Source organism: Trichosurus vulpecula, chromosome 9, assembly GCF_011100635.1.
Source record: "Trichosurus vulpecula isolate mTriVul1 chromosome 9, mTriVul1.pri, whole genome shotgun sequence".
Classification (NCBI taxonomy): Eukaryota; Metazoa; Chordata; class Mammalia; order Diprotodontia; family Phalangeridae; genus Trichosurus; species Trichosurus vulpecula.
Genome location: NC_050581.1, coordinates 62,057,732 through 62,084,342, shown reverse-complemented (window position 1 = coordinate 62,084,342; position 26,611 = coordinate 62,057,732). Strand labels below are relative to the sequence as shown.

Sequence of the window (26,611 nt, the reverse complement as noted above, 5' to 3'; positions counted from 1 at the left end):
TCATATCCTCAGGGGTTATCTCAGGCTCCGGATTCGAGAGGAGATGGTGTAGAAGGGGTAAGAGATGCTGTTTCTTCACCCTCCTTCATACGTCACCTTCCTCTCTAGGCCAAGTTAGGTTCATTTGGTCCCTCCTTCCACATTCATATGGGCATTCTGAACTCTAATCTTCATTCCCTCTCTCTTCCATCATGTAACACTGCACTTTTTAAAAAGAATAATATTTTATTCCCCCCAATTACATGTAAAAACAATTTTTAACATGTGTTGATTTTTTAAAGTTTTGACTTCCAAATTCTACTGCTTCCTCCTCCCCTCCCCCCTCCCTGAGTTGGTTAGCAATATGATATAGGTTATACATGTGCAGTCATGTAAAACATTTCCATACCAATCATTCTGTACAAGAAGACACAAAAAGAAAGAAGGAGAGAAAGAGAGAGAGGAAGGAAGGAAGGAAAGGAAGGAAGGAAGGAAGGAAGGAAGGAAGGAAGGAAGGAAGAAAGGAAGGAAGGAAGGAAAGAAAGAGGAAAGGAAGGAAGAAGGAAGGAAGGAAGGAGGGAAGAAAGGGAAGGAAGGAAGGGAAGGAAAGGAAGGAAGGAAGGAAGGGAAGAAAGGAAGGAAGGGAAGGAAGGAAGGAAGGAGGGAAAGAAGGAAGAGAAAAATAACATGCTTCAGTCTGTGTTTAGACAGCATCAGTTCTTTCTCTGGAGGTAGATAGCATTTTTCATCATGAGTCCTTTGGGATTGTCTTGGATCATTGTATTGCTGAATACAGCCTAGCCATTTATAATTCTTCATCATACAGTATTGCTGTTACTGTGTACAATGTTATCCTGGTTGTGCTCACTTCACTTCGTATCAGTTTATGTATGTCTTTCCAGGTTTTTCTGAAATCATTCTGCTTGTCATTTCTTAAAGTTCCATAAAATTCCGTTACAATAATATACCACAATTTGTTCATCCATTCCCCAATTGATGGGCACCCTCAATTTAGCACTACACTTTAAAAAATGAACTCTTATGTCTTTATTGTAACCAGTGATTGTATATCCACAGTGATAGATATAATTGTAGCTTAATTGCACATCACAAAACCATAATGTCAAACTCTCACTAAGGGCAAAAAAAGTATACTGTAAATTTACTTTACCACTAGTATTCTTAACCTGGTTCTATGAACATGGGCTCCCTACTGTGAATGACAAACTGTCACTGCTTTGACCATCATGAAAACCCAAGTTACACCTGATTATTCTGTCAGTGTACATCCTCATTCCCCCCTGGACATCCAAATTCTACTCATCCTTAAAGGCCAAGTTTAACTCTGATCTCTATGAAGCCTATCTGGACCACTTCCAGCTCACACTACTCTCTCCAATCTCTGAACTCTGGTCTGAGAAAGTCTGAGAAGCTCTCTTTTGATCATGGGTTGTCCTGTGCTCTTTTCTGTTACATATGTGTGCCTTTTCTCTGTGACTAAACTAGTAAGGTACTCACGTTCCTCCCCTGGACACCAGAAATCCACATCCCCAAAGTGTGAGATTATTCATGAGTGGGAAGATATCCTGGGTATAGGGCCCCCAACCCCTGTTATCTCAGCTAAAGAGGATAGGTGTAGCTGGGGGAAGCCAAAGGCAGAAGACAAGGATAAATGCATATTTCCTCCTATGGGAGGGAAAAGGTGCAGAATAGAGCTAAAGGGAGTTGAAGTGACTGTCTAACAGAAAGAAAGCAACTAGTTGGGAGTTAGGAGAACTGGATTCTAAGTTACTTCCCTTCTCTGGGATTCATTTTTCTCATTTGGAGAGTAAAAAATTTGCCCTGAAAAATGCTCAGTGATCCCTAGTGTCTCTTCTAACTCTTAGATTGGCCCCCTGATCCCCAGTGATATTTTCAGCAAAGCAGATGGAGCATGAAATGTAGTCTCATAGTATTTCTACCAGCTACACTCAGAGGCCCTGAAAGGGTTAAAAGAAGAGTTCCATTCTGTGCCCTTCTCACTACCAAGCAGGCCCTCTTCAACGAGGCAGCCCAAGCCAAACACTAGTCAAACTTCAAAGCCCAGGAAAGCCACCTCCACCCATTACCCCAGACTTTGAAGGACAGCTTTGTTCAGCCTTGGAGAAAAGACATCTATTGTATTACTGTGTATACTTTTTGTATATGTATGTATATATGCGTATACATATATGTATATATACATACATGTGCATATATGCACACATGTATACATAATATGTACATACACATAAATATGTATACACATAGAGGCTGCATATATATACGTATACACATTTGGCATATATACATACATATATTTACTGAGATTGTATTCACACACATCTGTTTCTGCATCTGTACGAGAGTTGGGTTATACAATTCCTCCACACACCCCTGACCAAACCCCTCCGCCCCAGTGTCTATTTGTCCATGTATGCCAATGCATTTATCTATGCCAGAGGGTACATTATTGTCCCAGGATCAGTATACCTCCCATTTGTGTATGCATATATGCATAATCTCTCTCTATCCCTTGTCTCTACAAATCCTCTGTGTCTCTACATCTCTATTTTTATTAGTTTGAGCCAGGAAATGGCAACCAGAAAGGCTCCAATATAATAGCTACCTATTCACTGACACTGGAAATTCCCTCATTAGAGCTTTGCATATTAATAGGAATTAAAACCTTAAGCCAAAGGAATGAAAGGGTATCCCTTGGTCCTGCCAGTGAGTTACTATAGCGTGAATGAAATTTCTAAGAGCCTTTCGTAAGAGGAGACTGTGAAGAGGGAAGATAAAGAAAAAGAAGGCGAATGTGAGTGTCCATCTGACCCAAGACTTCTTTTAATAATAGATCACATTTATATAGCACTTGACAATTTATGAAGCACTTTCTTCACAACCAACCTGTTAGGGAGATAGGGCGGGCATTAGTATAACCATTTTAGAGATGAGAAAATTATATTTCAGAAAAGCTAAAAGCCTTTCTGACATTTTTTTAAAAATCCTTTCTATCATTTATTCATTTAAAAATACATTTTGTTTTGATATAACAGACACTGCCTAAGAAATCTCCAGAGAACTCTGGATCCCCACCACTACCAAAGTGCATTTCTAGAAAAATGGTTAAGCAAAACCACCTAATAGAGTCATCACGACTGATAACACATGTCACTTTCCAATTTGGTAGAGGTGTGCAGGGGAGGGGAGGTTGTATGCTTTAAATTAAATAACTTGGTACTAATGGTTAAAGGCAAAAAGAATATAGCCTTTCACTTAGCTACTTTGGTACCAACACTCTCCATTTAATTGACCTGCTGTCTTTTAGTGTGGTCTTTCTTTTGATATTGTAAATACTATGTATATTGTTCTTTTGGCTCCTTTACTCTGCATCATTTAGGATAATAGGTTTAGAGATGGAAGGGAATTTAAAAGCCATCTAATTCAACTCCCTCCTTTTATGTGAATTTCAGTCAACTGAGATCTACAAGCAACCAGGCTTTGTTGATGATAGATATGCCCAAGCAAGATAGGAGTGTGGACTAGGCAGGTTTGGAGCATTTAGCATCCTTTCTCTAGCTTACCTCTTGTTTTGGCTGAAACGCATTTGCATGGTAATCCAGAAAAGATCTGGAGAGTGCCTCAAATAGCCATCTAGCTTAAAATTAGGTGGTAATTTATAACAGAAGACTGGGAGGAGGAAGAAGAGGAGAAGGAGGGGAAAAAGAAGAGGAGAAGGAGGGGGAGAAGAAGAAGAAGAAGAAGAAGAAGAAGAAGAAGAAGAAGAAGAAGAAGAAGAAGAAGAAGAAGAAGAAGAAAGATAGATAGAAAAAGAAAGATAGATAGAAAAAGAAAGAAAGAAAGAGAAAGAAGGAAAGAAAAGAAAAGAAAGGAAGGAAGGAAGGAAGAAAGGAAGAAAGGAAGGAAGGAAGAAAGAAAGATCTAATATTAGTCTGGGCAGCTAGGTGATGCAATGGATAGAGCACTGGACCTGGAGTGAGGAAGATGTGAGTTCAGATTTGATCTCAGACTGGAGAAGGAAATGGCAAACTACTTTATATCTTTGCCAAGAAAACCCCAGGAGCAAAAGTCCATGGGATCACATACAGTTGGATATGACTGAACAACAACAGCATATCTTAGCCTGAGGACTCTGCCTAGCTTTTGTTAGCTATGATTTTTGTTAGTGGCTATGATTAAAGAACTGCCTGCCTGACTTTATTGGTGAGAGGTGCTAGCCACCATACCCTAGGAGACTGAAGATGAGGTTGCTTAGATGATCCTAAAGAAATAAGCCCAGAAAATAACGGCAGGAAGGAAAGCTCAACAGACCAGCGGAGCAAAAGGACCACCAGAGACCACACAGAACGAGTTGAGACAATAAAAACCCAGGACAAGAAGAGCAATATATGGGAACCAGGATACTGTGGAACCATCACTGAGACCATTGTAATCCAGGTGAATCCACAGAGGGGAGCATGCCAGGCAAGTGTTCTATTGCAAATTCGGTAGCTGCAATATCATTGTGAACTAAATGTGTCTTTTGACTGATTAGGGAAAAATAAACACATTGGTGGGCATATAAGTTGACCCATAGAGTACCTTGAATCTAGGGTTGCTATTTGAGTGTGGGTCAAATTTTAGAGGGGTGTGCTCCAGGCGTGAAATGATGTGAGGAAATTGGCCCATAGGGGTGAAATGATCTGTCCAAGGTACTGCACCAGAGAAACTGGGATTTAACCCAAGTGACTGCAAATCTAGGTTTCTTGCTATTGCACCCCACTCCTGAACCTAGGCCACATAATAGTTATTCCATCTCCCTACTTAGATATCACTCCAGTCTTCATTCATTCTCCTCATGCATTCATATCCATCATTCCTTGTAGAACAATAATCTTCCATGAAACTTGTTTAATCATAGGGCATCTATTTTGTTCTTTTTGCTTTTTACACATGATGCCGTTATGACTATTTTTGCACATATCATTCAATGATATTACTGTCATTAGCCTCCTTGAAAATATGAGCCCAATAATGGAATCTCTGAGTCAAAGGTATGAACGTTTTAGTATTTTTTGTTGCATAATTCCAAATGGTCTTCAAGAAGGGTTACCCCAATTCACAGTTCCATCAGCAGCAAATTAGTATGCTTATCTTCCTGACGGAAGGCCATAGCCAGTTCAAAAGCATATTTTTCTAATTTTCTCACCTTTGCTAGTATCATGGTTGTGAGATATGATTCCTCTGAGTTGTTTTAATTTGCATTTCCCTGATTATTAGTGATTGTGAGTACATTTTAGCTGTTTCTTTAGAAAATGACTCTTATTTTTTGACCATGTAGCTATTGAAGGAATGGTTCTAAGTCTTACAGGTGTGTCAGTTTTGTATAGATTTGTGATGTCAGACTTTATCAGAGATATTTAATGCAAAGATTTTATTCTGAATCCATATATTTTCTGCTAATTCTAATTGTACTGATTCTATTTGGGCAGAAGCTTTATAACTTTATGTAACTGAAATTCTTTATTTTGTCTTTTAAATCTCTATGCCATACTTGGTTATTAACTTCTTTCCTATCTATAGTTGTGAAAGATGTGACTTCCTATCCTTTTCTAATTGTTTGTATGGCAAAACTTTTTAACCTGTTGATTGTTTATTCCCTTGGAATATATTGTGTTGTGTGGTCTAAGATCATTGTGAGCAGCTCATACTGAATAAACAATAGTTTGTGTTCTTGCGGTTATAAAATACTAGATTAGTGTATGCATCTGCTTCTACAGCACATATTCCACTGATCAACTTTTCCATTTTGTAATATAATTTGGTATCTGATAATGCCAAATCTACTTCATTCCTATTTTTTTAACATTTCTCTTGATATTCTTGACCCTTTATTCCTCCATATGAATTTTCTTATTATTTTGCCAAATTTTATAAAACATTCCCTTGGTAATTTGATTGACATTGCACTAAATCTGGAGATTAATTGGGGCAATACTATCACTATACTGCCTATGGCAATGAAATTTTGAATATTCCTCCATTTATTTGGGTTTTCCTTTACTTCTGCGAAGACTTTTAAAGCTTCGTTTATGTATTAGTAAGCTATCTTAACTCTTAGACACTTAAATAGAATTTCTCTTTCCCTTGGCTTTTTATTAGCCAAACAGAATTGCTCATTATTTTTGCAGATTTGTTTTGCATCTTCTACTTTGTAGAAGCTTCTGTGTTCTACTTTTGTTGATTCTCTAGTGTTTTTTTTAGTAATTCTTCCTCTGCCAATGGAGCTGCTTTTGTCTGGGTGTTTTTTTGTTGCCTATGCTTATCCCCCTTCATTTCTTTTTCTTTTCATCACTATACATGGTCTTTCTAATACATTACATAGCACTAGATATTATAGGGATCATATTGGAAACACTTCTAGTATTTTTCCATTACAAATATTCCACCAACAAGGAGCGTCTCATGCAAAATACACTTTGAACTATGGGTTATACAAGGAAATAAAGTTAGTCTGGCATGACCTATTATGGATGAAGCCATAACAACTGTTTGCGATCACTTCTTCCTCTTCTGGTTGTTCACTAATAATTTTTTTTTTTTAAACAGGACATTCTAGAATTCACCAGGATTTGAAATCAAGATCACTGGCCTATAGTTTGCAGATTCTATTCTATTCCTTTGGAAGGATGGGGTGGGAATCAGAACATTTGCGATCATTCTCCATGATCTTTCAGATATCACCAACAGTGTCTCAGCAATCCCATTCACAAGTTCTTTCAGAATCTGAGAAAGTAGCTCATCTAAGCTAAGGGACTAGAACTCATCAAAGGCATCATGGTGCTATCTTACTATCTCCTTTTTGTTGGGCAGTCATTGATCCCAACTTTTCTCATCCAAAAGTTGTTCTCTTTGATAGAGGAACAAGAAACAAAATAAGAATCAGCTAACCTCTCTCTTGATGTCAGATAGTATTGTCCCATCCTCCTAGAGTTGTAGTCCTATCCCTTCTTTGATACTTTGCTTTGCCCCAATATAGTTAAAAACCCAAACACACCCCCTTTGGGTTGTCCTTAGTTGTTCCTTAGCCCTCCAGACACTATTCTAATGAGACCATGCAATGCTTTTATGTTCAACCCATTAACACCCTTCCTTCCATTTTCTGTTCACATCTTTTTTAAAAATCTAAGTTCGTTGCTATCTGTGTATCCACACTGGTCTCTTCAAACACTTCCTGTTTGTCCTCCTCATCAGTATTATTCTCTTATTTGCTCACTGAATTTGACTGTGAAAGGCCCTTTTCATCTCTGGTTTTCTTAGGAGCAATGGTGAAAAGGACATGATCAGAATCAAGTGAATGGAAAGAACATTGAAAAGGAATCTGAGCTCTCAGCAATTGTAATGACCGGTCAATCCTGTTCCCAGAGAATAAATGAAACATACCTCCCTTCTTTTGGCAGAAACGTGGGCCACCATAAGAGCAGAGTGTAGCACATTCTCAAATGCAGTTATCCATATCTTTTTTAACTGTTTTCCTTTGTTACAAGGAAGGAGACAGTACTTTAGAGAGGAAGGCAGAACAATGTTTATATACAGACTTTATATCTAGAATTTGGTAGAGTGACTCACAATTTTTGGAGTTGTTTATGTAGCACAGGGATTATTTGCTACATTGTGTGATATAAAAACAACAGGCATCCATAAAACTGTTTTTTTTTTTTAAAGAGAGTAAATGATCTTGTTGAAGATCCATATTTTTCGATGAAGGAGTATGTTCACTTTTTGCAAGATATGTTATTTTGAGAGTGCAAGCTGGCTTTCTTTTCAGTTTATATCAGTTTGTGCTGGCATCTGGCAGTTTCTTTCATTTATAATTGTACTGTATGATTTGCCCTGGTGTTCCTTGATATGTGAATTGCCTACTCTGGGTTGCATTCAAGATGATTTCTTTGATACAGAAACTGGATCATGGAGACTGAGTTTCTCAGTAAGCTAAAATCGGGGCTCCTTTCTAACAGTGTCATGTGAATCCTATTTATCCAGATTTTGCCTTCTATTCCCAGAGCTTCTTGGCAATTTTCTAGTATGATTTTCTGAAATATGGTAGTTAGGCCTTTTGTTTCATCGTGTTGCTGGGAGGTCAAAAATTCTGATTTGTTTCAGTGAGTTTTGGTCAGTCGTTTTGGTTTTAGCTAACTTGTGGTCTTCCAGTTTTGTTTTTAATTTTGCTCTAATGTTTGTTGCTCCATTTCTGCATTTTAGGATTCTGTTTGTCATTCTCACTCTCTCTATATTTTTTAATAATGCTGATTTATTAAGATATGTTCTACCCTGTACTCCAAATTGTCAGCTTTCCTGTCCTTTCAAATTTTTCTTTATCAGCTCAAGTACTTCTCATGTCAACCTCGCAGAGTTTGTTCTAAGAAAGAGACAAACAAAATTAGGTCGTGTTCATGTTTTTAATTTCTCTCAAGCTGGCAATGCGCATACATTGCATAGGAGTTACAGTCCAGAACTGGGCTCCCTTAAGGGAGCCAGTCCAGAACTGACTCAATTTGGGGGTTGGGGGCACAGAGTTATATGTCCTTCAAAGAGTAGGTGTTCCCAAGGGGTGCCAATCAACTCTGATTGGTCAACATACTGGGAGGTGGGCTATATTAAAATGAGGGTCTTAGGATACATGACTTAGGTCACTTAATCTTGGTCAAAGACACATCAATAGGGAGGAAGCCTGACAATAGGGAGGAATCAATATTTTCTCAGATCTGTCAGGGCAACACAATGAGCAGTAACAGCCCCATTGGAAGAAAGGGGATGGGGGAAGCTCTGAGTGTCCAAAATGATTACTAAGAAAAATAATTTTTTACATTCCTTAGAGTTTCCTTTAGTTATTTTATTAAGCATCTAAATTGCTCCGGTGGGTTATTCCATTCTCAATATTATTATTTTAGTATTATTCTTTTGTTCTAGAAATTTCTCCTTTTTTGTTGACTAAGAATTTTCTCTATATAATATTATAGTCATGCCTTGTATTTGAAACACTGTCACTTTCCAATAAACGCCAATGGAACCTTCCCTTGGGGAAAAATAAACAAGCAAGTTAGCCAAAAGAAGCCATCACAGGAACCATATCTGACAGCATAGGCAACATTCCATACTTGTAGTATACAATGTCTCTCTGGAGAGGAGGTATATAGTTCATCATTAGTCCTCTGAAACCAACACTGGTCATTGCATTTAGTCCAAATTCAGATATTTCTTTTCTTCCTTCCTTTTTTTTGTGTGGGTGAGGCGATTGGGGTTAAGTGACTTGCCCAGTGTCACACAGCTAGTGGGTGTCAAGTGTCTGAGGCTGAATTTGAACTCAGGTCCTCCTGACTCCAGAGCTTGTGCTCTATCCACTACATTATTGAGATGCCCCCAGGTATTTCTTAATGTTTTCACTTATCTTACTGTAGGTCATGTATATTGGTTTTGCCTTCTTTGCTTTCTTAATTCATACACATCTTCCAAAGTTCCTCTGAATTCTTCCTTTGAATTATTATAACACAATAACATTCCATTCCATCCCATAATTCAACTGTTCCCAAAATTATGAACACCTGATTTATTTTCAAGGGTTTTTTTTGCTACCACAAGAAATGATACTATGAACATTTTGGTATATATGGACCCTTTCTGTCTTTAAACCTCCTTAGGGTATATGCCTATGAGTAATGTTGTTAGGTCAAAGGGTATGAAAAGTTTAGTAATTTTTCTCACATAATTCCATATCATTTCCCAGATTGGTTGGGCCAGATTCATAGCTTTGCCAATACTGTATTGGTTTCCCAGTCTTCTTTATAGCCTTTCCAATTTGATGAATATGAAGTGAAACCTCAAAGTGGTTTTAATTTGTATTTCTTTTAATGCTATTGACTTGGAGGATTTGGCTCAGTAGGGTTGTACATAGTTTGCATGTCTTATTTTGAAAATTGCTTATATTTTTTGGCCATTATTACTAAGGAATGACTCTTAGCTTCTCATATTTTCAGCAATTCCCTATATATCTTGAATATCCAATGTATATCAGAAATGTTTGATCCAGGGACTTCTTTTCCCCATTTGACAGCTTTTGTCAATCTACTTACATTGCTTGCCTGTTTTGCAATTGAATGTAAATGAAATTATCTATTTGTGTGTGAAATCTCTCTTCTTCATTTGGTTGCAAATTTTTCTCTTAGTCATATTTATGAAAGATGCTTTCTTCACTTCTCTGATTTTTTTCTTTATAATGTCACCTTTTATATTTAGACTACATATCCTTTGGGGGCTTTTTGGGTATATAGTACAAATGCTGGTTTAAACCTGTCTTCTGCAAAGCTGCTTTCTAATTTTCCTAGCAGTTCTTGTCAAATATGGAGAGCTTCCCTGGTTGTTTTTGTCTTGGTTTATTGAATTCTTGTGTTAATTTGTTCCTAACTCTTGTTTATTCTGTCCAGGTCCCTGTGTACTTTGACCCCCTGGTATTTGTTCTTCGAATTAGGTTATCTTTTTTGGCTTATGCGTTTCTGTAGTCTCTTTGCTGGTTTTTCCACGAGGTCCTCTTTGTAAGGATTTCTTTCCTTCCCCCCACCCCTTGACATTTTTGTTGCTGTTTCATATATTAAGCACACTCACTTCTTGCTGTATTATAGAGGAGCTGGGCTTAAGCAAGACTGTTTATTCACATTTCTAGTTTTAATTCATGGCTCTGTGCCCTACTCAGGACATATCTCCATTGTTCCTAGTGAATAAAATGCCCACTGCTGCCTTCTTTATTCATGCCCTCTCTGTCCTTGTCTTTGTCTAGTTAAATCTCATATCCTGCATGAAGTCTTCCCTGGCCGCCCTGCCTCACACCTGTCCCCTTGTCCTGAACCCCCTCTAAAATCCTACAGAACATTGTTCCTCTCATCTAACAATAATTATTTATTGTTGTCGCTCAGTTGTGTCTAACTCTTCATGATGCCATGGACCAACTATCCATGGGATTTTCTTGGCAAAGATACTGAAATGATTTGCCATTTCCATCCCCTAGTTTTTTTTAAATGCAGGCAGCAGTTAAGTGACTTGCCCAGGGTCACACAGCTTTAGTGTCTGAGGTCAGATTTAAATGTGTCATCTTATACACTGCCTTAAATCAAATTATCCTTTCTTGTATATTGTCATAGGTCAGGTAGGTGGCTCAGTGAATAGAACCTTGGGCCTGGAATCAAGAAGATTCATCTTCATGAATTCAAATCCAGCCTCAGATACTTACTAGCTGTGTGACCCTGAGCAAGTCATTTAACCCCATTTGCCTCAGTTTCCTCATCTGCAAAATGGGCTGGAGAAGGAAATGGCAAACCACTCCAGTCTCTTTGTCAAGAAAACCCCAAAAGGGGTCATGAAGAGTCAGACATTATTGAGAAACAACTGGACAACAACATATTGTCATACCTCCCCAAGACCGCCAACCTCTTGTATTCCTAGACGATAGTGACTATGTCTCATTTGTGTTTCTGTCTCCCTCGCTAGGCACTCATTATGCTTGCTGATCGACTGCTCAGTTAAATTGAATTAAGTGACAGTAGTGTGTGCCTGAAATCTAACCAACTTCCCCATTCCAAGAGCTCCACAATTCTGCATCAATTCTGTGCTGGGAGAGAGGAAGCAGGAGACGCCGAGATCTAAAAGGGCAATTTATTTCAAACCTGAGCTACAACATGAATCCCTTCCCGCCCTTTCCCCACTAACCTCCCCACCCCCAATCACAGACCCAATGAGACCTCTCCCTAAAGGAAAATCCTTTCTCCTTCAGGGCCTGTGGTTGGTGGAGGGGAGCACCATGGCGAGGTTGTGCTTATTCCAAAGATGCAGGGGGTACACAACCACATGGAGAGACATTTACATTTACACACACACACACACACACACAAATATGTAGCCATAAAGATATACATACATATGAAAACACATTCTTAGTCTCACACATACACACAGAGAAATATGTAGCCATACAGACACACGTGTAGATATAAAAACACATTCTCTCTCTTTCACACACACACACACACACACACAGAAATATGTAGCCATACATTCATATAGATATGGAAACATATTCTGAGTCACACTACACAGAGAAGTATGTAGCCAAACATACATGAAGATATGAAAACATTCTCAGTCTCACACACACACAGAAATATGTAGCCATACAGATAGACATACATACAGATATAAAAACACATTCTCCCTCACACATATAGCCCACAGAGAAATATATAGCTATACATATATGTGGATATGAAAACATATTCTCAGTCACACATACACGCATACAAATACAAAAACACATTCTTCCTCACACACACATACAGAGAAATATGTAGCTATACATACATGTGGATATGAAAACATATTCTCAGTCACACACACAGAAGTATGTAGTCATATAGACATACATACAGATATGAAAACGTTGTCAGTCACAGACACAGAGTCATACAGGCACCCAGAGATATAAAGCCTTGTACAGACATACACATAGACATGCAGCCACATACAGAGATATATAACCACACAGCCTATACACATACAGATTATGAAGTTATCTCTAGGATCAACTATAAAGTCCTCTTTTTGGTACTGAAAACTCTTTACAACCAGGCTCCTTCCTACTTTTCCAGATTTTTTACACTTTACATCCCTCTAAAAACTCTATGATCCAGCCACTTTGGACTGTTCCTGGATTTATGACACCGTTTCCCTCTTCCGTGTTTTTTTCTGACTTGTTTCCCATGCCTAGAAAGCTCTCCTTTCTCATCTGTACCTTGTTTCCATGAAGTCTCAGCTCAGGCGGCTGGGTGGTACAGTGGACAGAGTGCTGGGCTTGGAATCAGGAAAACCCGAGTTCAAAGCTGGCCTGTACTAGCTACGTGACCTTGGGCAAGTCACTTAACCTGAGTTTTGTCAAATTTAGCTCAGCAGATTGGATCTGGCCCGCTTGTGATTACGAGCACCACAAATGGTGAGATTTTTTTAGTCTACCCAATATGGTGACTCTTTAGCAAACCGTTTTTCTTTGGCCGTGAGAAGGATTGGGTCGAATTCACTTGGCAGGAGCCGGTGTGTCGGTATTTTGGGGTCCAGAGCATCCCTAAACCTCAACACTATTGCATCCTGGGCCATCTCCAGTCCTCCTGGTGAATATCAGGCCACTGGACCCAGATGGCTCTGGAGGAGAAAGTGAAGCTGGTGACCTTGCACAGCCCTCCCTCAAATCAAAGACAACTTCAGTTGATGTCATGTTCTTCTTTGAAAACTAAGGACAAACGACAACTGTCAAATGAGGATAATAACAACTACCCTGCAGAACCATTGTAAGGCTATTTCTAAATGGGATGATATTCATAAAGCACGTAGCACAGTGCCTGACACACAGATGACTATTCCCTTTCCTCAAATCCCACCTTTTTGGGGCAGCGTTTCCTGGTCCCACCAACTGCTAGTGCCTCCTCTTCTGAGATCGCCATCCATCTAGCTTACATTCATATAAATATTTTCATGTTGTCTCCCTTATTAGAATATGAGCTCCTTGCTGATTCCAAGTTATACAAACAAGAACCATTTTCCAACAGATAAGTGGTCAAAGGATATGACAAAGCATTCAAAGAAATGTTTATATAGTGCCTATATGTCAGGCACTGTGCTAAGTGTTTTAAAAATATTATTTTATTTTATGTGAGCTATCAACACCCATGTGAGAAAATGCTCCAAATAACTGAGATTTAGAGGAATGAAAATTAAATTCTCTACTTCCACTTCACACCTACTGGATTGACAAAGATGACAGAAGTGGAAAATGATAAATGTTGGAGAAGCTGCAGGGAAACAGGGATATTAATGTGTTATAAATAGAGCTATCAATTGGTCCGGCCATCCTGGAAAGCAATTTGGAATGATGCATGAAGAGTCACTAACCTACGCATACACTTCGACCCAGTTATATCACTATTAGGCATATACCTCAAAGCAACCCCCCCCCCAAATAAAAGAGAAGGACCCATATGGACGAAAATATCTACGGCAGTTCTCTCCACAGCAGCAGGCAAAAAAAGCAACCCCTGGAAACTAAAGGGGTAACCCCTATAGGGGAATGTCCAAACAAATTATGGTCTATGAACAATGGGATATTATGAATGCTCTAAGAAATGAATGGACGGTTTCAAAGAAAATTGGGAAGACTTGTATTTGCAGATGCAAAGTGAAATGAGCAGAACTAGGGCAGTAATTTATAAACTAACAATGAGAAAAAGAACCCCAAAAGACTTTAGAACTTATCAGTGCAAAAACAATCCATGATTCCAGAGGACCCAAAGCCGAAGCGTACTACTGCCTACTTCTTGGCAGAGGTGATAGACTCAGGATGCAGAATGAGACATACACTTTGGACACAGTCAATGAAAAAATTTGCTTTGCTTAACTATACATACTTGTCATAAGGGTTTTTTCTTTTTTTTGTCACTGAGGATTGGGGGAAGTAGAAGAGAGAGAAAATAAATGCTTGTTAATTGAAAAAATAAAATTAATAATAATATAAAAAAGAATGTAAACTCCTTGAAGTAACGGACTCTTTTTTCCTTTCCTTTGCATCCTTACTGCTTAACCTAGTACATAGTAAAGGTTTAATAAATGCTTGTTGACCGGCTGATACAACCACTCACGGACATAAATGCACACGTATCGCCACACACACACAGAGAAACAAAGCTACACAAACATACACACTGGCCATAGAGAAAGACATTTAAATACACACACAGAGGTCACATACACAAAGAGATCTAGCTACAGGAAAATATTACTATAAAGATACTCAGCCACATAGAGACACGAAGTTACCCAGCCTGATTCTCTCTCAAACACATGGCCACGCAGAGTCACAAACACACAGATACTCAACCACACACATACATACTCAGAGAGATTCTTTCACACACGCACACACATATCCAACCTCAGAAATACATTCACAGACACCCAGTTACACTTCCATAGATATTCCCATCCCTCCACACAAATAGCTGGACACCTCCCTCACACATTCATATGCAAGCAAATGCCCAGTCATATGCATATTCACATACAGATATCCAGGACCTCCCTCCCCTCCAAGAAAAAAAAAACCAATGCTTTCACATATAGTTTCATACATGCAGACATAGAGTCCACTCCAGGCATCAATATAACACACGCACATCTAGACCCTGCCCCAGACATCTATACTTGTGCACAGATATACAGCCACACATAGATCGTCACACAGAGCCATCCACACGTACCCAGTCACATAAAAAGACAATGACTACACAGAACCAGCCAGTCAAATATATATATACCTAGTCACAGAAAAAAGAGACTCATGGACAATCACAAAAAGAGCTAGCCACACACAGATACCTTGCCCCATAGACATCCATATCCACAGCCACACAGAGAGACAGGTATTGACACATACACGGTTACTTACATACACACAGGGTGATTCTCACATTAAGGCATCCCTGACCCATCTGTGTGTCTGATTAGGGCAGTGCTGAACAGATAGGCCTTGGGGGGGTCAGTGCAGCATTAGGACATATGATCCACTCTGTCCCCTCTCTTTGTCACCCCAGCCCCTGGGGTGGAGTACGGTTAAAGACGATAGCTTGGGAACAAGACCCTCCATGACTCCAAGCCCAGTTAGTATGTCCTGAGCAGATCTCTGGCCCCAAGGGCTCCTGATAGTCTGTGTGCAGCCATCTCTTCTTCTTCCTAAATTGGGATCAGGAAAGGGGCAGGGAAGGGGGACTAAGGGGAGAGTCAGGCAGACTACACACCTGGAACTTAATTATTCCCCCATTCTCAAAGAGAAGGGATCTCAGTCTATCTTTTTAAGCAAGAGGACCCAAGAGCCTGCTTCAGAGTTTCAGAGATTTTCCCATCTGGGCTCAATTCTCAGAGGGGCATCAGTGGGAATCATGATCAAACCTAGAGGCCAGCTGTGATGGACAAAGGGTTCAAAATCATGGTTATGAGAGTGTAGCTGAGCCTAAGATTAAACAGGGACCAGGATAGTAGCCCCATGTCCTTTCTCATGGAGGGAGAAGAGTATGAGGATGGGCCGGAGAGGCTGGGACCACAAAACCCATATCCCTTTGGGAGTCAGAAATAGGGTTTTATTCCCTACTCTAACTTCAATCTTCTGACCCTACCTGCTCCCCTCCTCTATTTTTCTAAATAGTCTTTATTCTCTCAAACCAGATAACCACTAAGATTCATTCCAGTTCTCATATCTATGGTAGTTTGTACTTGTTTCAAAGGGAGGAAAAGATAAAGAATACTGCCAGAATTGGAAGTGGTGGTGGTAGCTGGAATTAGTTCATAGAATAGGGAGCAGGACAGGTCATCTCGTAGACCCATAGCTCAGTTCCACTTCCCCACCCAAGTTTGTTCTGAGAAGGAAACTCCCAGATGAGGAACAGGGAGGTGGAGGCTAAGTCGGAGGTGGGGAGGGGCAGGAGACATCCTGCTTTCAATGCAGGCAGATCTCATCTTTGTGCTTTTAATGACCAACCATGTGCAAAGAGGAGCTAAGTTGGGGGTGGGGAGGGGATGACCTTTGGCCCCCTCAAGCTCCCGCCATCCTATCTTTGACTTGGGGCCACAAGCATGTGTGGCCCATGAGGAACATTAAGTGACCCAATAGAAAAAGGGGGAAACAGGGAGATGGATGGAGAGGAGTATGAGGATAGGCTTAAAAAGAGGCTGAGACCACAAAACCCATATCCCCTTGGGAGTTAGAAATAGGGTATTACTCCCTACCCTAACTTCAATCTTCTCACTTTACCTTCTCCCCCTCCAGTACATTCCTAAATTTTTTAAAAATCTCTCAAACTAGATAGCCACTAAGTTTCCTTCCAGTTCTAATAGTCTATGGTAGTTTGTAGGTTTATTCTTGCCTCTCTACCCAAGAAGACTACAAGTCCCAGTATGCAATGGGAGATAGGTTCTTAGGAGATGGAAGCAAAGCATACCGGGAGCAGGGCCCTAGCACAGGCTATGAGAATGCAGATTATAGCTGTGGAGGGAGTTTCATATGACTTTCTCTTGGGTTGGGGAGGAACTAGGACTGACCTTCCCCTTCTTTCGCCCCTACAGGTCTCAGGGGAACAAGGGTAGATGTACCGGCTAAAAAGCTTTCAGATAAACCTTATATGAGGGGCACCAGAAATACCCAAAAAGATCGGGGATGGGGAGTTGTCGAGGAGAAACTAGTGATAGATGAGAACCAGGGGCCCCAGTCCAAAGTCTCTTGGGGAGGGAGGATTTGGAGATGGAACTATGGTAGCTGGATAGATCTGGAAAATTACTGGTTCTAAGGGAGGCGTGATGGGGGAAGAAGGAAGTGAGTCCAGAGTTAGGATTAAGGTCTCAGTGAGGGGAAGGGTTGGAGAAGGGACTCTTCAGGTCAGGATTATGGTCCAGACTCAAGGATGGAGTAAGGAACAGTCTTTGGAGGTGGGGGAGTGGTGAAGCATCTGGGGTTAGAGGCTAGGGTAAAGAGCGGGGGAGTGAGGATCTGAGGTCAGGGTCTCTGAGCAATGAGGTTTCTAGGATAAGCAGGGTTAGGACACCCAGGTAAAATAGGCAACTTCGTCCAGATCCACAGGGTAGTCAGTGAGCAGGATGGGTGCCTTGACAAAGAGCTCCCCCTTATAGCTGCGCCACTTCCCTGCGGGCAGGTACACATCTCGCTCCTGTTTCCCTGGTTCCAGTACAGGTGCCACAAGCAGGGTGTCACCAATAAGGAACTGAGAGTCCACTCGATGGGCCGCTTCATCCCCAGGTGCAATCCACCAGAGAGGCCGAACTATGGGATCGCCTGTGTCGGTCACCTCTCCAGCCAGCTCCAGGAGCAGTGGGGCCACCAGCTCTGCCCTCAGGGCTGCAAACTTACGGGCTATCTCCACCACCTCCTGGTCATAAAGCCAAGGAGGGATAGAGAACTGCATGGCTGGCATGAAGGCCGCCACCTCCAGCCAGCGCACATAGAGCTCGCGCTCTGGGATTCCGGTATTCCCACCCCCCTCACCAGCTGTATGCCCCGGCACAGCGTTGCCACCTATCAGGTCAGGCAGGATAAAGGGATAACCTAGCATGCTGATGGTCAGCACTGCTGGGATCAAGGAACGCAGACCCAACTCATGGCCCCACACTGAATCACGGTCAATAAGGCGGAAGAAACAAGAGATGTTCTGTGACTGGTAGCCCACGCGCACTTCAGCCAGTGAGAAGTAGGGCAGAGCCATCTCTGTGTACCTCCGGCTCCAGAGGTTGGGGTCGGCCAGTGGGCGGAATGTGCTAAAGTCTCGGGGCAGATAGCTCACTTCCCCGGCATCAAACTTGAAGGAGGAGATTGAATACTGGGTGCGAAGTCTCCGCAGGTGACCCTGGAACCACTCCCGGGCAGCTGGGTTGGTGAAATCCAGGACAGCACCGATGCCATTCCACCAGCGCACCAGGGCTGGCAGCCGGCCCGTGGGCTCTCGGACAAAAAGCCCCCGCTCCACACCTTCACCAAAGCTGGATGAGTTATAGTTGACAAAGGGGTGCACCCACAGGGTGACCCGCAGACCAGCCTCCTGCAACTTCCTAAACATCTCTGTGGCATTGGGGAACTTGGCTTCATCAAAGGAGAAGTCGCCATAGGCAGGTGTGTACATGTCATCAATTTCCAAGTAGCTACAGTTGAAGCGATACTTGCGGATCTTCTCAGCAAAGCGCAGCACCTTATCCTGGTCCACTGCTCTCCCATAGAGGGCCCAAGTGGACCAGATTGGGTCACGAAAGGCTTCTCGGGCTGGCACCTTGGACGGTTTATTGAAGTAACGTCGCACCATGTACTTATGGATCGATGTCACGTCAGAACCTACACAAACACGGTAACTGAGCTCGGGCAGCGGCTCACGGCCCACAGGTGGCTTGTAGGATGTGTCATGATAGCGGGCCTGTAACAGGAGAGAGCGCCCAGTGGCATTCCAACCCAGGTGGAAGGGCACCGAGTCATTGACCTTGATGGCCACTGCTTTGGATGACAGCCAGTATCGTTCAAGAATACCACCAAAGGCAGCCCGGGATGAATACACATCACTGGTGACAAAGGGCTGGGGTTCCTGGAGGCCAGCCAGCTGGATGGGCCAGTGCTGGGTACGCATCTCGGCACCACCATACCAGTGTACATCACCCAGGAACATGGTGTGTTCGACAGAAGGGGTTGGAGCCAGCTCCTCCCAGCGCACACGGTAGCACATAACGGTGTCCTTGGGCCGCACCGTCTGGATGAAAAAATTGAGGGGGCCTCCTGTGGAGCGAGTACAACTCAAGATGTCCCCTTCTCGTGCACAGGACTCCAGGTCCAAGCCCCCAGAGCTGAAGGCCAGTTGGAACACTTGCTCTCCCTGCTGGTTTCGAATGGAAAAGCCACCTGTCCGGAGTTCCAATAGCTCAGCCCCAAGGCGCTCTGCCTTACGGAGAGATGCACTGTAGTAGCACCAAGCAACCACAGCTGCTAAGACCAGTAGGAGCCCCAGCACTATGGATCCCAGCATAGGTTTTAGCTCTTTGGATGGCTTGGTCTTGGTTGGGGTAAAGTTGTCAGGGAGGAAGGTATACATGGTTGTAGCAGCTCCGGTGGCAGCCTGAGAGTCCTTCTCAGCTCTCCTCCCCCTTCGACGGTACGGCTGTCTCCCTTTTTGGGGATCCTGGGTCATAACCCTTCAAGCTGGGTTTGGAAGGAGAAGGGTACTACTTTCCCAATAACCAGACCCATTGAAGCCTGAAGAACCACGGTGTCTGAAAAAGGAGGGAAAGAGACAGTGTTTAGTTCTTTACGATACTTTTAAACTCCTTTCCTCCACCTCCCTCCCCACGTCCTCCTGTCCTTGCCCTCCAAAAATGTATATTCGACAGCATAATTTCCACAGGGTAGACATCATGATATTTTGACAATGCAGGGTGTGAGACATGGGAACAGAAAGAAGCTGAATAAACCCTTTCCAATATCCCAAAGATGAAAATAGTAACAACTCACATTTATACCAGAGCTTTAAGGCTATTAGAATATAAGCTCCTTGAGGGTAGGGACTCTTCTGCTTTGTATCCCCAGCCCTTAAAAGTTAGTAAATGCTTAATAAAAGCTCTTTCATTCCTTCATAAAAAAGATTCCTCACAACAACCCCATGGAGACAGCTATCTCAACATCGGAATCCTAACTATCAACTCCAGGGCATGGTAAGCAGCAGGAAAGTGATATAAAAGTCCTTGGGTCCTTAGGACACAAAGTCACATAGAGAGAAAGACCTCAGGTCATTGCTGAGGAGGTTGCTACCAGAGAAGGAGCAGGGTGGGCCAGAGAGGCAGTCACCTGGGTTGTAGAACCATCTGGTAGTTTTCTATTTTTAACTAAAGATTCTTGGAAACTAGATGCACAGTTCAGTTGTACTTAACCTACAGAAGGAGTACAAGCACTGTCAATGCCTTCTAAATTACAATGCCCCTAGGGAAAAGCTCCAGTTGCTCTATTCCATACTCCGTGGATCTGCAATTTTGTTGGTCTGGGTTCTCTGTCTACCTTTCCAAAGTCTCTCCCATCCTTCCCTTCACCTTTCTTCTAACAGCTACCACCGTGATTCAGGCATTTTGCCTTTTGCCTGGATGATACAGCAGCCCCCTAACTGTTCTCCCAACCAACCTCTTGTCTTGTCTCCCTCTAATCCATTCCAAACATAGTGGGCAAATTGACTTTCTTAATGCATAGCCCTGGCCTTTGCTCAAGGTCTCCCTCCAATGGCTCCCCAATGATCACAAGTCCCAACTCCTCAACCTGGCATTGAGAGTGGTCCCAAACCTAACAGTCACTTTTGTCCAGCCTTAGCGCTTCCTTTATATGAACCCTCTACTGATCTTCTCTCCCACCTTGAACACGTCATCATAATTTCCTGATCTGTTTGCCTTGTTCTCTCTGCTTATTCAAACCCTAACCTCTCTAAAGAACTACCTCCTCTAACTAGCCTTCCCTATTCTAGCCCATAACGATCTACCTCTTCCTTCTGACTTTGTGTCATTTATTTGGCACTTATCACAGACTCCCACCTTGCATGGTTTGGTAGCTTTTCACCCTTGAGTCTTATTTTCCCAAATAGATTACAAGCACTTTAACCAATTGTTCATCCTTCTCTGTATTCCCCCACAGGGCATAGCACATAACAGGTTCTCTTTATGGTTTTGCTGGAGAAGAGCTAAGTGCTTTGGCTTGAGAGTAATACTCTAATGTCATGGTGAGAGAAGGGAATAAAGGGGCATATGTTGTGAAAGACCAGGCATATAGAAAAAGATACCAATTTCTTTAAATAGAAAGCAAGGAGATGATTTCTTTTTCCTCCTTGAGGGCAGAATCTCAGGGGAGATCTTTCTCAGACCAGCCTCCATCCCAGGTATGGCCACACCAGATCTTTCCCTTTCCTTATCCCCATTCCATGCCTCTGACAAACTGAGACCCGGTAAAGACCGTAGCTCAAAAATGCCAAGGTATTCCACTGCATTTGGGGCCATCTCCAGTCGTCCTGACTGATGTCTTGCCACTGGACCTAGATGGCCCTGGAGGAGAAAGTGAGGCTTATCACTTTACACAGTCCTGTCTCACTTAAATCCAATTCACTTGCAAGTTAAGATATCACCCTCGTTTTGTCATTGGTCCTCTTTGAGAGCAAGGATGAACAACAAACACCCCCATTTCAACTAACTTTTTCTTTAAAAGTTAATTTGAAGGAACAGCTCATGGCATTTGTCAAAGGATGAAAAAAAATGGCTAGTTAGGACCATGGCAATTTGCTCACCTGAAATTGCTGTATAAATGCATTATCATCATCATCATCATTAATACTGTCCTCTCCCTTGCTTCTGCCTATCCCATCCCCCACACTGAGATTCACACCTACAAGCAGACACACAGAATCACAGAATTCTGGAGCCAGCAAGGAACTTTGACACAGCCAGCCACAGTCACAAGCAAGAATACACAGAGAGAGCCACAGACAAACATTAAGTTACCCTGGGTCTGTCTCTAATTCTCCATTACCAAACTTCTAATCAGGGGCAGAGAGTGGTGCTAAGGTAGAGAGGAGGGAGATAAGACGTCATGCTATATTTACTCTTTCTATCCCCAGGAAAAACAAATCTGGGAGGCGGTGTCAGTTGCAAAACAGTACTTTGAACTCAGCCATCTAAGCATTAGCCTCCATCAGGGATGAAAGCAAGACTCAGGGTAAACTGGCTTACCCAAAGGTTGCAAATTCCTTGACTCTGAAATTTTACTGTAGTGAGAGCCGGGGTTCAAACTTGTGTCCTTCCTACCCACCCCTTCACATTTTGACTGTTATTCTAGGCCTAAGTCTTATCTCTTAGCTCAGGTTGGTCAGGAATGACTTCCTATCCCTCTGGTCATCTTGTTTTGCTCTGATCTGCGGTAAGATAGGTATGTGTGTGCAGGGTCAGATATCTCTCCAGATCTCAGGCTCCTGGGCACCCCTCCCCCCATGAAATCTCCTTCTAGTCAATTGCATGGATGTGTTTTTGTAGGGACAAGGTATAAAATTTAAAAAGTTAAAAAGCCATCTTTCCTTTCCCAATAATGAGACTTAACAGGATAATCCAAACCCTGATGAGATAACCAGAAATATTTGACTTGTTAGTTTTTGAGGCTTCCTGCAGCCTCTGTAATCTAGCCCAGGGCACTCTACCAACCTTCTGCTGGACTATAGTTCAAAGGCCCATCCTCACTTAGCATACTTTCCAAGCCATCAGCAGAATCCTGGTCACCCTTCCCAGCTTTCTACTCCTCCCATTTTGTGTGTAAAGGGTCTCATACTGAGCATATTGTGAGAGAAGAAAGGAAGTAAACAGGAGAGAGGAAATGCCTCTGTTCATAGGGATATTCTGAGCCACACGTTCTGAAACTTTTTGGCCTCAGGACCAATTTACACTCTTAATGATTATTAATGATTTCCTCCCCTTTCCCCAAGAGCTTTTGTTTATGTGAGTTAGATCTGCTGATATTTACTATATTAGAAATTATGAAAATAATATTGATGTCATAATTCTGCAGGGGTCCCAGGACTATGTTTATTCTGAACTGACAGGGGACACCTCCAGCCCACACTGACTTTTTTCCCTTCTCCAACTTTCTCCAGCACTTATAGTCTAAACCATGAACACCCCTGGAATCTGAGAATCCCCAAAGTTAGGAAGGCCTTTAAAAGTTAGCTGGTTGTCTTCTGACTCATTTGCAAAGGTGAGGGGCCCAAAGGGGTGCTATATTGCATTTAACATGAACATTTTTATTAATTAGTTTTACCGATTTTTTCTTCTCTTAAAAAATTCTTTGTTATAAGGGATAGGTCTCTGAGATGGGGAGACATACAGGGAGGAAATCTAGGTGATGTAATAAACAAAAGACACAGATACAAATCAATGTTTTTAAAGTCATCTGGTCCACTCCATAACCCGAACAGGACCCCCTCAAAATATCTCTGATGGGGGTTATCAAACTTCCAATTGAAAGCCTCCTTTCACAGGGAAATTCCTTTTTTTTTTCAAAAAGGAAGAATTTTTATAATTCAGAGCAGTTGATGTCCAAAGCGGGAGAAAATGTAGTTTATTCTCAGTTCTGTTTCCCTCCACCCCCGTCCCCAGCACTGAAACGTAGCAGCCTTTAGAAAAGTAATACTGGAACAAGGAAAACATCATAGAGGAATCTATCGAAATAATTATCAGCACCAAACTCCTTTTTCCAATTCAATTTCATACGAATTCACTATGTCCAGAGCACATCATTCAGTTTTTGGGTAGCTCTAATTATTAGGAAATTTTTTGTGACTTTGCTCACATCTTTCGTGCCTTGTTTCTTCTGCTAGACTTTGATCCCCAAAGGCGCATCTGTTTCACCCACATATAGACCAGCATGGAGGTCAGTTGCATTGCAGGCACTCAGTAGATTTGAATGAATGGGAGCCTCCTTATGCCGCAGAGGGCAAAACTAGGGCCAGTGAACAGAAATTACAGGGAGGTAATTTCTACCCATTACAGTGAAAAAACTCACAATTAGGGCTGTCCCAAAACAGCCTGGACAGTGCAAGTTAAGGAGGGAGCTCCCCATCAATATAAGTATTCAAGTTACATAGCGTGTAGACCTAGATAGGTCCTTTAAGTTTCCTTCTTACTCTGAGATTCTGTGATGGGGTGGATAAGGCCCCTACCCTAGGGAGATGAGGATAGGAAAAAGGCTCACTAATGAAGACAGACATGAGCACATAAATACAGACATGGACAGATATTTTACGGTGTTTACAAGTGAGAAGCATATTTACTGGAGTAGAGAGATGTCATTGGACTTTCCTGTGTAGGTGGATGGAAAACCTATTTAGATCGGTGGTATTCAGATTGCTGCCAGTCTGGACAGCTGCTGGAAAGGAGTGGCTAAAATCCAACTTGGACCTACACTGGGGGAGGGTGATTTCTGGAGGGGTCTGGAAAGCTGTTCTGCCTGGGGGAGGAGAGGGAAGTCTTTCTGCGGTTACTGATAACCCTCGGCAGATTCACCAGAACAGCAGCCTGTAATCAGCATGGTCTCCCCTGCTGTCTGGCTGTGGGATACTCATTTATCCTGGGAAGGGATGCCAGGTCTGCCATGCATTTGTCCCGGATCCTTCTCTCTATTCAGCCACTTTTATAAGGCTGAGGGGACGTGCCAAACTCCCTCCCACAAGCCTTGGTGTCTTGCCCTGGTAGCTCCCGGGTTTGTCTCCCCTCCACCAGCCTTGGTGTCTTGCCCTGGTAGCTCCCGGGTTTGTCTCCCTCCCCCACTCCCCTTCCTACCCTTTGCTATTTACGAGTCTCACTCAAAAGCAACTTGATCGCCAGCCCAGACCTCAATTTTGCCATGCAGGATAGTGCCAAATGCAACTTGGATCGAATGGTAGAGAACAACTGGCCTGGACCCAGGATCCCAGCTCCAACTCGTGAGCTCCTCTTTGCCCCCCTTCCTAAACCCACAAGGGCCTTCCCACTGTGACTCCTCACCCAAATTCTCAGTCCACCCAGCGCCTGGTAGGGCTTTATGAACTCCACTCCCTGGTCCCCGGGGGGCAGTTTTATTCACCCCAACAGCAGCTCCATTTCCCAGAGGGGAGCCCAAAGAGGACACACTGGAAGCCATAGTCTGACTTGGGAGTAAACTTGGAGCTTAAAGAAACTGTGTCCCGCCTTCTCCTTTTATGTATAAGAAAACTAAGGTCCTTCTCATGGTCACCTAGCTGTAAGCGGCAAAGCTGGGACCAAACCAAGATCTCCTGACAGCCCAGCGGTTTTTCCATTACACAGGTGTTCCATTTCTTTGCCTGGGGCTCCTCCCCCTGTTCCCAAAGCAAGAGCAAAGGAACAGATTGGGCTTTCCAGAGGTTCTAGGTTCAACTCTTCCACTCAGCGTTTCAGAGCCTGTGATTGACTGAGAGGGAGCTTGGTTGACGGGCTCCTTCATCCACCCCCAAACCCAGCCTGCAGCCAAGCCCGCCTGACTCACCCCAAAGGGAGGCTCGGGGCACCAGGAGTCACGGTTCCTCGCTGTTCCCAAGTCTCCAAAACACTCGCCCCCGAGACCCACCTACCCGAATCTAAGAGGAGGTGTCCTTCTCACAGAGTTCCCTAGGGTGGGTGCCATCCCTCTGTCAGATTTAGCTAGAGCCCAGGGCTCTACGGATAGGGTTGGGGTGGGGTTGAGGGTTAAAGTCTGAAGCAACAGGCTAGGGCACCGCTCAGCTCCGAGGCCCTAGAGGGATCCCTCCCCTCCATAGCCGTGTCCCACCCCTCGAACCCCTCCCAGCGCAACTCCCTAGTTTCCCACTCTTCTTCCCTCCTCGATAGCGCCCCACCTCGACTACAGACCGCAGTCCCTCCCAGCCGCTGCTCTCCCTTCCCCAAAAGCTGGCTGCACACTTCAGCGCCCCCCTACATATCACACCCCGCCCCGGCCCGGGAAGAGGTAGCACTTACGACTCAAGTTGCGTCCCCCGAGCCAGGCAGCTCTCGGACCCCGGCCAAGGGCGTGCGGGGCCGAGCAGAGCTTGCTCCCGGGCGATCTGGCCGCTTTCAGCGCGTCCGCTCGGAGCTTGTTTACGGCGCCTCTGCAGCCCACAGTCGGCCCCTTGGGCGCGCGGAGGGTCCCAGGGAGTCCTCCAGCCCGGCGGTCCGCGAGCCTGGGGGGAACCCCTGCCCATACCCACTGGGGAGACCCGCCCCCATCCTGCTCCTCCCCCAGGCCCTAGCCCCGGAGCTCCTCCCCACCCCGCCCCGGGGAAGACCCCATCGCCACTACCCTAGCTGCATCGGTCCGGCCCCGGGAGAATCGCGCGTTCCCAGGGAGTTCCGGCGTCCCACCTTGGCAGCACTCCTCCCCTTCTCTGGAGAGCCCCCAACCCTGACAATTCCGCCCCTTCTCCACCCCCCAGCTCCT

At 43.3% G+C, this 26,611-nt stretch overlaps 1 protein-coding gene across 3 annotated transcripts; it reads right to left on the bottom strand.

The window, feature by feature from the left end:
• Positions 1 to 11,685: 11,685 nt before the first annotated feature.
• On the bottom strand, positions 11,686 to 26,396 carry MYORG (myogenesis regulating glycosidase (putative)). Of its 3 annotated transcripts, none has more exons than XM_036737736.1 (2): positions 26,152 to 26,396; positions 11,686 to 19,899 (listed from the first exon to the last, which is right to left on the bottom strand). In XM_036737736.1, the coding sequence occupies exon 2, from the start codon at positions 19,815 to 19,817 to the stop codon at positions 17,673 to 17,675; it is 2,145 nt and encodes a 714-aa protein (XP_036593631.1). In that variant the 5' UTR covers positions 19,818 to 19,899; positions 26,152 to 26,396; the 3' UTR covers positions 11,686 to 17,672. The 3 variants fall into 3 exon arrangements, with proteins under 3 accessions (XP_036593631.1, XP_036593632.1, XP_036593633.1); XM_036737737.1 differs by lacking the exon at positions 26,152 to 26,396 and adding an exon at positions 25,767 to 25,863; XM_036737738.1 differs by lacking the exon at positions 26,152 to 26,396 and adding an exon at positions 25,682 to 25,700.
• Between the last annotated feature and the right edge of the window lie 215 nt (positions 26,397 to 26,611).